Source organism: Spodoptera frugiperda, chromosome 18, assembly GCF_023101765.2.
Source record: "Spodoptera frugiperda isolate SF20-4 chromosome 18, AGI-APGP_CSIRO_Sfru_2.0, whole genome shotgun sequence".
Classification (NCBI taxonomy): Eukaryota; Metazoa; Arthropoda; class Insecta; order Lepidoptera; family Noctuidae; genus Spodoptera; species Spodoptera frugiperda.
The window spans coordinates 3,618,931-3,632,619 of NC_064229.1; the positions used below are offsets into that span (position 1 = coordinate 3,618,931).

At 34.7% G+C, this 13,689-nt stretch overlaps 2 protein-coding genes across 2 annotated transcripts; one reads left to right on the forward strand and one right to left on the reverse strand.

Moving 5' to 3' along the window:
• Positions 1-869: 869 nt before the first annotated feature.
• On the reverse strand, positions 870-1,714 carry LOC118277907 (cuticle protein 16.5-like). The gene is made up of 2 exons (XM_035596920.2): positions 1,564-1,714; positions 870-1,224 (listed from the first exon to the last, which is right to left on the reverse strand). The coding sequence occupies exons 1-2, from the start codon at positions 1,573-1,575 to the stop codon at positions 952-954; spliced, it is 285 nt and encodes a 94-aa protein (XP_035452813.2). The 5' UTR covers positions 1,576-1,714; the 3' UTR covers positions 870-951.
• A 4,147-nt stretch (positions 1,715-5,861) lies between these two features.
• LOC118277902 (UDP-glucosyltransferase 2) lies at positions 5,862-12,886 on the forward strand. Its single transcript, XM_035596913.2, has 9 exons — positions 5,862-6,062; positions 9,215-9,370; positions 9,785-9,872; positions 10,302-10,494; positions 10,775-10,972; positions 11,116-11,335; positions 11,527-11,746; positions 12,013-12,232; positions 12,516-12,886. Exons 2-9 carry the CDS (start codon positions 9,218-9,220, stop codon positions 12,790-12,792), a joined length of 1,569 nt encoding a protein of 522 aa, XP_035452806.2. The 5' UTR covers positions 5,862-6,062; positions 9,215-9,217; the 3' UTR covers positions 12,793-12,886.
• Positions 12,887-13,689: the final 803 nt, after the last annotated feature.

The following is a 13,689-nucleotide window of genomic DNA, read 5'->3' on the forward strand; positions in this document are numbered from 1 at the left end:
GATTAGGAACTTGAGGGTTGTTGGAGAATCGGAGATTGGATAGATTGGGAAGGGGGTTTAAATTTTGGCAAATTTACCCTAAAATACACAAATATCAACCAGAAACGAATCTTAGTATTTAAACCCACAATTCACTATTCAGTCTTTTATTACAAGACTGTTTTATAACAACAGCGCCTGAATTAAGATTGCGAGATAAAACTGGTGGTGCAATTTGACGTATTGATCATATATTTTTACAGGCGGTTTAAGTATCTTACCAATGCAGATACCACGATAAAATATAAAATCAGACATTATTGATTTAAAGATACATGTCACGATAATATATTATAACAATGGCCACAAATATTTCTACGGTACAGCAATTCCAAATCTATATTTTTAATCTAGGTTAACGAAATCCTACTAATCCGACATAAAACCATATTTTATTTGAAATTGACAATAACGACATATTGTAGGGTACAAACCATTCATCACTTTGGCTTCCAATTAAACTAGGCAATATTTTAAAGAAAATTTAGAACCAAACATGCTTACATAATATGAACAAAATATAATATAGGGCATGACCCGGAGCTGCGGACTACCTAGCGGGTTTACCGAGGTTCCGGCTAGAAAAGCAGGATTAGAAACGGGGTGGTTTTTAGTCAGTAAGAGTCTGACACTCCCTCTCGCCTCACCCAAGCCGGGAGAAGTTATTTAATGATTTCCTCCCTTATAAAAGTTGTGTTGATATATTTAATCACATAATTATACTTACTTATTTACAGTACAGACAGCCTTGTTGGTCGAATTACCAACCAAAGAATCTCTAGTTCGATTAACAGATCGGGTAAGCACAAAAATATTAGAAAAACACTAGATAACTCTTCAAAACATCTTTAATTTTGCAACAATTGTCATATTGATATCACATAAGGGAATCACAGAGCAAGGTCAGTTGGTTTAAACGGCAACGAGAGGGGCTGAAGCTGCGTAGGGAGAAGCGACGTAAGGCGCAGCTACGTAGGGCGCAGCAGCAGAAGCGACGTAGGCGGCAGGAGAAGCGACGTAGGCGGCAGGAGAAGCGACGTAGGCGGCTAGTCCATTGTTGACGCGGTGGAAGTACTGCGAGCTGGTGGCAGTGACAACTGCTGCTGGGGCCGCAGCCACTAAAGGTGCTTCCACCAAGGCAGGCTTGGCAGCAGAGATGGCGACTAGCGCGGCGAGAACAACAATCTGTTGAAAATGAAAAACGAGGTTAGAATCGATAATAAAGGAACAGGACAAAAACGAAAAGAAGAATATAATATAAATTCTAGTAACTACAATGTAAACTGTTTTCCTTACAGAACTTGTAGGTATAATTATGACTTATAAACAGTAAATATGATGGCAAAACCATTTTAAACAGATGATACCAGTCCAGAAGTACGGTCTGGTGATAATGATGAATACAGTTACAAAGGCATATAAGATCACTTTTCTCCAACATATTTTAAGGGACTTGCCCAGCCCTTAGGCAGCTACCACTGCCCTGAACTAAATAATCATCACACAATATATACGAATACTTACAAGTTTCATCATCTTGGTTAGGTTATCTTGCTTGTACTGCTAAAACAGGACTCGTGCCTTTTACCTGTTCATCAGACCATTTTATACGTACCAGCGGCCAATGGTGTTGCAACTGACTATCCTCAGTAACGCTCTGGCATTGGTCGACACGTGAGCAGTGAACCGAGTAATGCTTCGGGAGTCATTGGCATGCAAGATAGCAATGTCTCCCATAATTTATTGTGCTTCACTTGCACTTTGATAATATTGTCTCGTTTTTTTTTGGAAGTGGGTTGCAAGTTATTCAAGTTGTTAATAGAATTATCTCTACATTTAATTTTATCGCGTAAACCAGTCTCAACAAATATCTGTAGTTTACTATATGTATATAAGCCTTCTTTTTTCTCCCAACCAATTCTAACTATATTTTTATAATAACTATAATTATCATGAGACATGCTAAATTAATAAAAAAGTAGTAGTAGGCTACACGACGTCGCCACGTCTGCGCACGCTGCTTATGGAAAAGAGTCTCTCTGTGGCTGCAATCTAGTAGAGCTTTTCTCATTAGTTCACGAGCCTGACGAGATTATTAATTGATACTGCGTACAGATTCATCAAAATTTAGACAGATGATACAAGTTCATCAGTAATTGGTATTGTCAGACTGACCCGATTCATTGTTTTCAATAACCAGACTTCTAGTCTTCTAAACATTGTTTGTCATTTGTTTCCAACAACTTCTATCACGCATATCTCCATCCCATATTTCAAACACAATAATTCTTAAAACATTATGATTTCTTTGACTCTCTTTACAATTTCTTTGATTACAATAAGCATTCATTGTATAAATATAAACAGATAAGATAAGTTAGAGACTGAATGAGTTGTTTCTTATGAAGTCAACAATGAATTTACAAATTCAACCAGCTCATGATGACTTGTATTATCCAATACTAATGACGTACTACAAATTTAAGAACCTAAAGCTCAATTTTCAACTTTAACGTGGGTGCAATACAGAATATAGTTGTTTGTTTTGAGAAATGATCTGAAAAAAGTCGTTTTTGAAAAGACATGATGAAAAGCTTATAATTTTGGAAATAAATAGTAATGAATTAAAATGTGTTCATATAACCTGATTTAGATTGGTGATATAGTTTGTGATATCTGTTATCACACATTTTAAGTAACAGGGTGACTTTAATCAATTGATTGATTAATGGACTAATGTATTTTTGGGACAAGTCTACTATCAGTTAACATGCATGCATACATGCAAGGCAAAGAGAAGATCAGCGAATTACTATGAAGACAAACTACTTGTTTAAGGTACGATAATGAAAAGTAATAGTTAAGATATTTTCTAAATTAAATGGAAAAGAAAGAAGTACCATGAGAACGAATGCTGAAAGTAAAATCATCTTTTTAAGGGGGGAAAATCATCCAATGACTTCCCCTGCCCTCGGCGAGGCGGTAGGGAGTGTTAGACTCTTACTGACTAAAAACTACTTATACCTACTCTTGCTTGTCAAGCCGGGGCCCTGATAAGCGCGCTACTTAGTCTACAAACTCACCATAACTGCATACATAAATCTGGTTTCTGGTAGTCAGTTAGTTACTTTTAGTACTAAACCAATTTAGTCGATGTGTTTATACGAACAAAGAAAACTTGCTAAAGAATTCAGTAAATATTTGATAGTCTACTCTACTTCCCCCAAATGGATTGTTTTTTGTAGGTACTGGTAGTGTTTTTTTCCACAATTTTTGAGACTAGCTCTAAAGCTATCTTCAGCCTTCCCTCACTGTTCTGAATGAATACATACTATGCCATAGATTTGATGGATTCCATACATATCTAAAGGCTTTCACTAGTGAAGTAGAATTTTCTCATTCGTTGCAAGATTTACAGGACAAATCATCATATTTTTTTTAAGGGTATAAGCCGGTAAACTAACTGACGGAACACCTGATGGTAAGCAATAGCACCAGATATATAAAATTGTATATAATTAAATTAAAAATTTTCGGGCAATCGAGTGCTGTGTCGTGTATCACGGGTTCATATCCCTCACGGAAGAATGTTAGATGTATGTTACAAACAGAAGATTTTTTATATCAAAATTCTCGTAATTCATTAACCCACTAACTGATGTATTTACAATACAAGCAATACTCGACAACAATTGTTTCAGAACTGTAATCTGATCAAACTCCACACGAGTATTGCATAAGGCCTATTATTGGCTATCAATTTTAATCTACTAGATTAGATATTATACATATACGTGAACATGATCTATATTTAGGTAGCGTGAAGATTTTCCTGTAATTATAATAATATGTATTATGTTTGACATTTAAGGTTTATTAGATCCGGTTTGCCATGTCATCATGATTTTATTTTTATTGTAATTATTCGAGTATTATTTATAATTTGACTTTTGTACAAATAGGTACGAGACAAAGGTTACAGTAAAATCATATTTTATTTTCAGTTAGCTTTTTTTGGATGGGGTAAATCATCCAATGACTTCTCGCGTATTGGGCGAGGCGAGAGGGAGTGTCAGACTGTTACTGACTAAAAACCACTCCGTTCCTATTCCTACTTTTCGAGCCGAAGCCCCAGTAAACCCGTTAGGCAGTCCGCAGCTCCGAATCAATTTTCAGTTAGCTGGATTTGTATTATTCTTGAGGATTGAATGCATTTTGAATGTTGAGAAGTTATTATACCCGAACAGTTCCCAGTTTAAAAAAGATCGCGGAAAAATTCTGATATGTTCCGAATAGATTTTTTCTTTGAAGCAAAAGCGGAGTTTCCTCTAATGCTTGCCTACTTCTTTGCAAGATTTTAGCATGGTATTGCATCAGATAATGTACTGCACCTATACATAAAGTGTTTATTTACTTCGATGTCCTGTTACTAAGCACATAATGTACTATTGTTTCTGATCACATTTCGCACCGGTCTTGCGTAAGATTCAACCTAATCGGTTATTTGTTTTATTCAAAATATTAAGATACTTTTTCATAGATTACTCCATTAGATGCTGGTATAGTTTTAAGGGTTTTATGGCACATGCGTATATACCTTTCAACGTCACGCCTTTTATCCTCGAAAGGGGTAGGCAGAGTTGCACGTTACGGTACGGTGGCTTATGTGTATATAATAGAGTTGATTTTATTTGTCATATCATAATTACTAAGGTGGAATTTAAATGTCAAGCAAGTCATACTAATGAAAGATGATTTTACAAAAAAAAAATAGGATCTTACGTTTGCCTTCTCATTGTACTTCCATTGTTTTAAATATTTTATACAAAATATTGACTTAACTTATCAAAAATATTAATTCTCAATGAGTTGTCCGATACATCAAATATTTCTTGGTATTATTCGCTCCAACAAAAAGCTCCTCAACAAAAAATTATAAGTCAAGGTAATTACTAATAATTTTAATTTAGTTTATTAATCATGCGTTTATTTTTCACTATATTATTCATTTTACTTTTTAACTATATTCGCAATTATTTTTTTACTTATATGAATAAATGAATGAATAAAATAATAATTACCTATAAGTAATATTATGGATCCAGTCCGTATTCTCTGTTCCCTACTAAGTAAATGCTAAATACTTAGTAGGGACCTGTTTTCGTTATCAAAGATACAAATACACATAAAAATTAACATAACAAGAAGTCTCAATAATTATAATTTAAATATCAGATTTCAGAAAATATCCCAATAGTAGTCAAGAGTCTGGAATTGTGCCCAGTATAGGACAATAGGTTCACCCCCTATTACATGGGACTTACAACACAAATGGTGAAAATTCGTTGTACATTATACAGTGGCCTTACGTACCGTAATGTGCACCTCTGCCTACCACCTTTTTTTGAGGGGGGAAAATCATCCAATGACTTCTTCCCCCCCTTAGGTGAGGCGGGAGGGAGTGTCAAACTCTGACTAAAAACCACACCGTTCCTTCTCCTGCTTTGAGCCGGAGCCCCGGTAACCTTTTACGTTGTCCGCAGCTCCGGACCTCTGCCTACCCCTCCGGGGATAAAAGGCGTGACATTCCGTTAATTAACATAACAATAGGTCTCAATACATATATTACATTGTTATAATGTAAATATCAGATTTCAATAGTACTTCAGATAAGATTATTTGAGCACTACAATATGCAATACCTGATTCAATAATTGTATGAATTACATACAAACGTACTATTTTTGTTTTATTGCTTATCTGGTGTAAGCGCGCCGTATAATCTAATGTTTGACACCTATATATAACTTGCCAAGCATCATCGCTTTACATTCATTGTTATTGATCACGTCTGCTGTACGTGTCTAACAAAAATAAGCTTATTTAAATATAATTTATAAGTTTAAAGTGACTTATAATTAAAAAAGGAATTTTAAACAAGTGGACTTTTATACAATTTAATTTATAAGTTGTATAAAGTTTGAGTGCTGTGGATTATATTGATTTATATTTTAAAAATTGAGGTGAGTCTTTTGTTTTTGTTTAATTTTTACTTATTAAATATTTTTAGTATAGTAGTATTTGTATATAACAAATACATTTTTAAATAGAAAACAAACAATATAACTATAAAAACATTTCTATTGTTTTCCTTTGAACAATATTAAAACATCAGACGTTCGTCCTAAATTGAAAGAATTAGTAAGACGTAGTATGTCATAATAATTACTCTGTCATCTCATAGAACCGACCAGTAAAAATAATATAAAGTGTAGGTAATTAGATCTCTTGTATAAAAACATCAAAAGTGTATTCTAAATTGAGAGAATTTATGAGACGCAGTATTGTGTTAGATAGATGAAGGTCATAATAATTACTGTCAACCCACAGTACCGACCACTATAAATAACATAAGGTGTAGGTAATTACATCTCTTGTAAAATCCACATCTAGTTGAAATAAACAAAACATTTTTCCAGTCAAATATAAATCAGTCATATTGGTTTTCAATTCTCGTGTTCAAATTCCAGGTAATAAAAAAATGGTTGCCTCTAAAAAGCAATTGGAACATTCGAAATATAAAATTTTAATTTAAATATTTAGAACACCGGTAACAAATACTTTTTCATAGAATAGATAGGGTATCTAAACCGCGTAAAATGGCCAGTATTACTAAAAACCAGCCAGTATTAAACCAGTGTAATCGTATCTTCTAAAAATCGATTTAGAATACAGATAACCAAAATTAGCTCGTAAACAAATCTCGCACTTTGTACCGTGGACCAATTTGAAGACCTTGAGTTTAATCATTATTATCTAATACCATAATGATCGGCCGTAAAGAACAGAGAATACAGCCTGTTTTTGCATACATTATTCGATTTTTTATTAACAAAGTGTGAACTCGTGTCAAAACCAGTAATACAAAAACGTATTACTAGATGAAAGAACAACTTTTGCCTACAGCATCCTTGCTCAAACTACAATAGAAATAATATACGAAGGATCGGTCAGTGGATGCGAAACGGGGCACTAAGGAAAAGGGACAAAAATACGCCTCATAAAGCCGTGTAAACAAAGGCGTTTAGGAGAAAATCTTCTTTAGCCCAACCAATAAAGCATTTTGAAAGATTTTTAAAGACCTAGTAGTATCAATCTACAAAATAATATCTTAAAAAAATGGAATTTACCAATTGTTATTAGAAAACAGAATATAATACAATACTATATAGAAACAACACATACATATAAGTATATTATCCATTTCACCACTTTTTAATTCTACCCGAAAAATTCTTTTAAATGTGACTAGATTGTCAAAGCATTGATACGTTTATATTTATTTATAAGTACCTACACTAGTGTTTCAAAACACTTGACTTAACCGTCTGAATTTCTTATAACAAGTTAATTCGTTTTTGAAAAATAATTGTCTTAAGCCGTATTTTTTATCGTGTTTAAACAAGAATAATGGGAAGATAACCTCTGGTATATTTATACTGTCTGCAAATTGACGGTAATTATGTAATTTTAGTTTTTGTTTACTGAGTTAATATTTATCAGTTTGCAATTCAAAAGTAAACAATATATCTGTCTTATTTAAAACCAGTCCCATTGGAAACATAAGAATAGATGAGTACATCTTTTACATAAATATAATATTTGAATGAGCCGTATATAATAATTTATATGACTCAAAATTTATCTTTAACTAGTGGACCCCGCAAACTTCGTTTTGCCTTGAATGTTTTATTCTGCGCATCTTTGTTATTTTTTTCTTACATAAGAACCCATAACCAAAGAATGACAAACTCAACAAAACAATATTTTAACCCAACTGTCCGACTATTTATATGATTTGCACAAATTTATGATTATTCTACATTACTTTAATACTAGAAAATCAACGTTTCTTATTATTTATTATTTTAATTGCAATGGTATCTACCACTAAGTAAATCTCAATGGTATCTATGTTACGGTAAATCTGATTAATTGAAAATTATTAATAATTTTACAAAATTATTAATAATAATCACACGTTTTGGTAAATGTGAATAATCGATCGAAATTTATTACTTTTAGTAGTGATTATTAATAATTCACGACACATATTGGTGAAAGTAATAAAATAAATATAAACCCAATGTTTTTTGACCAGTATGTATTTATTTATAATATTAAACACCATCTTACGAATATATTCATTAGAGATCACACAAACAAGGTTACTTGTACTTGCTTTAAACCGAAAGGACAACAAATTCACATATTCTGAAACTACTAGAATATTAAATAGTGTCCTAGAAGAGCACTATTTAACTAGGGGTTTTTCGACTAGGGGTAGCTCGCCACCCGACCAGAACCAGAACCGTGCGTGCGGCGCGTCGCGTTCTGCGCGCGCCTCAAAGAGCCATCAGACCACTACAGATGGGGCTCAGTAGGGCTGATGCCTGATCCGGAGCTGCGGACTACCTAGCGGATTTACCGGGGCTCCGGCTCAAAAAGCAGGAGTAGGAACGAGGTGGTTTTAGTCAGTAATAGTCTGACACTCCCTCTCGCCTTGCCAAAAAGGGCACATTTATCACAAAATTAACAATAAAATTCTTTTAAAAATCTATCAAACTTATGCAAGAAAGTCTATCGTGGTACATAAAATTGTAACAAAAATAAAATTAACTATTATTGTTTCATTAACAAAATCAACACGAATCCTAAAAACAATCATCAACAATCATATTTGGTTTGCCTGTAAATCTTCTGTAGCACCTATAAATGAATCAAATTTAATTAAAATAATTAAAAATTTTAAAAGTATTATCATAGAATTCAACAAATATTTGTTGTGCAAGTACAATATATTGCCGTTTAAATTGAAATAAAAATAGCATCTTGGCCACTTATTACATTTATCACTACTAGGGTAAAATTATTAATAATAACCGACAAATGTGATTAATTTATCACTTTTACCTCGAGTTTCGGTAATTATTAATAATAATAGATAATTATTAATAATTTTCAATTATTCACTCTTACCGTAACATCTACACCTTCTTCAACGCTCACTCATTATCTACTGATAAAGAAGAGCCTAACTGATAAAATACTTCAGCCTCTAAGTAGAAATAAAATAATAATAATACTTAATCTTTTTTCAATTATTCATTTTCAGAATATGGAAAGAATGAAGATGTATTGGTTGGCGGTCTGCCTCATGCTGGCCTGTGCTGAGGCCTCCAAGATCCTGGTGGTGTTCCCCTTACCCTCGAGGAGTCACGGAAACCTTGGTGATGGTGTCGTTAAGCATCTGCTGAATGCTGGACACGAGGTTAGTAGTCATTAAAAAGCTGTTTAAAAATACTTAAAGATATTGTCATTGTAGTTACCAAGCTATGTGATTTGGACCTGAAGATCAAGTCTACAATAATCACATCTCTTAGGAAGAAGAAGAAATAAAAACATATTGCAAACAAAATCAGCAAAAATAATTTTTACACCTGTGGCTCACAATCGGACCAAAAACTAATGCCCGTTTTGACCAAAAACTTCTAAATTTTAAAGAAACCCTAAGCTAAGACATTTAACGTCATTTTAGTTTACACCAATCTACAAGAAAGGGGCTAGTTTAGGAGCTACGAGACTCTGCAACTGACTTTTAGTTTAGTGACCGCTTAGGAGTGATTGGTTAAAACGGCCATAAATGTCTCTACAGAGAGTACTTAACCCTGTATTCTTCTTTCAGGTGACGTACATATCACCATTCCCCTACAAAAATGCTCCCCCCACGCTCCGGACAATTGATGTCAGCAAGAACTTTGACATCATGCCAAGTAAGTTAATTATTCTATTCTTTGCATTTGTTTCTTCTGGAAAATTGTCTAAACGACCTAAACAGGCCCGAAACCCAAAAGTTATTTGTGATTTGCAAAAGAGATAAGATTACAAATAGACTATCAATATTGTACGTTTGGCGTGGTGGTTAGGTAACCGGCTGCCACGCGACGTGTAGCGGGTTCGATTCCCGCAATGGAGCAACTCTTTGCGTGATCCACAAATTGTTATTTCGGATCTGGGTGTCATGTGTATGTGAACTTGTATGTTTGTAAACGCATCCATGATACAGGAGAAAATCCTAGTGTTTTTAAAAAAATATTACATAATTTTATAATACGATTACCAAAAATAATTTAATACCCGTGCAGAAAAGTTTTAGTTATATTTGATAACAACTTAACAATAATTATTTTCTTCTGTTTCAGTGGATATCATGAGCATTAAGACTATAATGGACTCTCGTATTTCCCTGGACAGCATGGGTTTTATGTTGTATATGATGGTCGAGATGATGAGGCACACAATTCAGACTGAAGGCGTTAACAAACTCCTCAATGACCCTAAAGAAGAATTCGATCTTGTTATTGCAGAGTGGATGTTCACTGACGTTCCTGCTGGGTGAGTGATATTTTCTCATCTACTTTCTAGTGGGTCCATAGTTTCTGGAGCTGGGGACTACCTAGCGGGTTTACCGGGGGGTTTGTCTCGAAAAGGAGGAGCAAGAACGGGGTGATTTTTAGTCAGTAAGAGTCTGACTCTCCATCTCGCCTTGCCCAAGGCGGGAGAAGTCACCAAATTATGTTTTTAGACTCAATATATTTTCACAATTAAATACTGCCAAAAACAAACTTTGATTGTATTTTATTACATTCATCAACAATTCTATTTTTCTTCGCAGATTCGCATCAGTATTCGATTGTCCACTTATTTGGCTGTCATCAGTAGAAGTACACTGGATGATTCTCCAACTAGTTGATCAGCCAACGAACCCTGCTTACACAGTGGACATCATGTCAGCATACACTCCACCATTGAACTTCTGGCAGAGGGCTAATGAATTGTGGAATCAAGTGAAAATCAAGTTTTTGAACTTTGTGTAAGTACTATTTTAGTTTTTTTAAATATACATACATTTACTATTTGCAGATAAAGTAAAATTCTGTTACACAAATCAATTTTAGATACACCATATAGGTAATTATAACATAAAAATAAATCTCTTCTTTTCTGCTATTCCAGATGGTTGGACGGTGTCCAAGAAAGAGCCTTCAACGAGTTGATCCATCCAATAATATTGAAGCGTGGCAGAAAACCACCAACATTCGACGAATCCAGATATAATGCATCATTACTGCTGTCCAACGCCTACATATCCACGGCTGCTTCAATAGCTCTGCCACAGAACCACAAGTTCATAGGAGGATACCATATTGATGAGGAGGTCAAACCAATGTCCGCGGTAATTACACTGATTTATTCACTAAATTAGCCTTACTTGGAAAATATTTTCTTTCTCGTTAAATTTTTCAGAAGAAAACTCATTTGACTTACAGTCTTAAAACTTTGAATTCTATCTAGCTTTAAATAAGAACGGTTAATTCAAACAAATGTTCTATTAAGTTTACAATGATTTTTATCTAATATTTACAGGAGTTGAAGAAAATTATGGACAACGCAAAACATGGAGTCGTATACTTCAGCATGGGCTCCAATTTGAAGAGCAAGGACATGCCTGAGGAACTTAAGAAGAGTCTCTTGCAGATGTTTGGGACTCTGAAGCAGACTGTGCTATGGAAGTTCGAAGACAAAATGGAGAACCTCCCATCAAATGTTCACATTCTGGACTGGGCACCGCAACAAGCAATTCTTTGTAAGTAAATTAACTGTTTTTACATCTTCGTGTTTTTATATATCCTTGGTCTTCAAAAAGACTGTTGAATGAAATGAAAAGACTTGTTACTTGACTTCTTAGACCTTTTACCTTTTAAGAGGGAAAGGGAGTGTCAGTCTCTTATTGACTAAAAACCATCCCGTTCCTGTTCCTGATTTTAGGCGGAGTCCCGGTAACTTGTTACGTTGTCCGCAGCTCCAGTGACTTCAGAAGACTTTATAATAATCATAATTCTTCTTTTGCAGCTCATCCCAATCTTGCAGTCTTCGTAACACACGGTGGTCTTCTATCAACAACAGAATCTGTCCACTTCGGTGTACCAATTATTGGTATACCTGTATTTGCTGACCAGTTTCTGAATGTCGTGAAAGCTGTTAACAAGGGTTTCGCGCAACGAGTGGACCTGTCCTATTCCATGGCTGATAAACTAAAGGAGGCTATTATCGAAGTCACAAGCAATAAAAGGTGTGTAGCTGAATTAAAAATAAAGACTTTAATAGGTTAATAGCTTTTGTCTTCTATGAGAGGTGAATTTTAAAAGGTAATGAATTGATACACTTACTTGTTTCGTGGAGTGAGCCATATTTATATACCATTTATATAGATTATGTTTTTATTTTAGATTATAAATGTTTTGTAGTAGATTTTATATTGTACAACTAAACTATGAAGTTTACTTGTAGGTAGGTTAGGCTTTTTATTTGTTTGGCTATTTTAAAATTTCTAATGACATGTTTTTCTTTAACAGATATGCAGAGAAGGCGAAGGAATTGTCCCTTATCCACCACGACCGTCCAGTGAAGCCGGGAGTTGAGATGGTGCACTGGGTGAACCACGTGATCAAGACCCGCGGCGCGCCACACCTGCGCTCCCCCGCGCTGCACGTGCCCTTCTACCAGAAGATGTACCTGGACCTCGCCGCGGTCCTCGTCATCCTGTTCCTAGCTGGACGAGTACTCTTGAGGAAAATCTGTGCGGCGGTATGTTCGAAAAAGAAATCAGGAAGCCAAAAGAAGAACAACTAAGTTACGAGTATACTGCAAAAGACTGTTTAATATGTACATAATTATTGTATTAGGTTAATAATTTAAGTGTAAATAAATTTATTTAAGGTTTTTATGTGTGGGTTTTATTCTATAGTATAAATAATTTACCTATAGAATTAAATATTAGAAAAAATACCACTCATATCCACAAAATACTCAACATCTTCACGTTAGCCCGATTGCTTCCTTTCGGGCCCAGGGTCCGCTTTCCGGCTTTTTTCTCACCACTTCGCATGCCTTTTCAACGCATATAATCCGCCATAGACAAAGTGGAAAAATATCTGCTCCCCACATAGTTCACTGGTTTCAATAAGACGTGCCCGTACCAAGGTAAGCGGCACTCGTGCATTAATAAAAAATACGTGTCCACGTCGACATCCAATGGTTTTCAATGATCCACCAGACGGACTTTAATAAGAAAATGATCATCTTCCTCATTCTCGGTCGTGGGACAGTGTCTGGAGTCTGGAATTAATGTGTGTGTGTGTGTGTGTGTGTGTGGTACGAACTCTTCAATTCAACTAGGTAGAAAAATATGAGAGTTGCCTGTATAAATGCGTATCATGCCACGGTCAAACAAATTTAACCGTTTAAGAAGAACGGCATGTAGATTGAAATGAACTTATTTTCCTTATTTATAACCAACTATAGGACTTCTACTGCTCTGCTGCCATTATTGGATGTGGAATATTTCAAAGCTTAAAGTAAGAGGTGTGAAGTATAGCGCCTACTAAAAATTAAAGCAAAAAGAACCAGGAATGTGGAACTCTATCACCTTCTAATTATCGTAAGTGAGCCTATAAACCTAAACCTATACTACTGAGTATAGTGATTTAATAATAAGCCTTTGTGTATGGCGTCCAGGATCGATCGTAA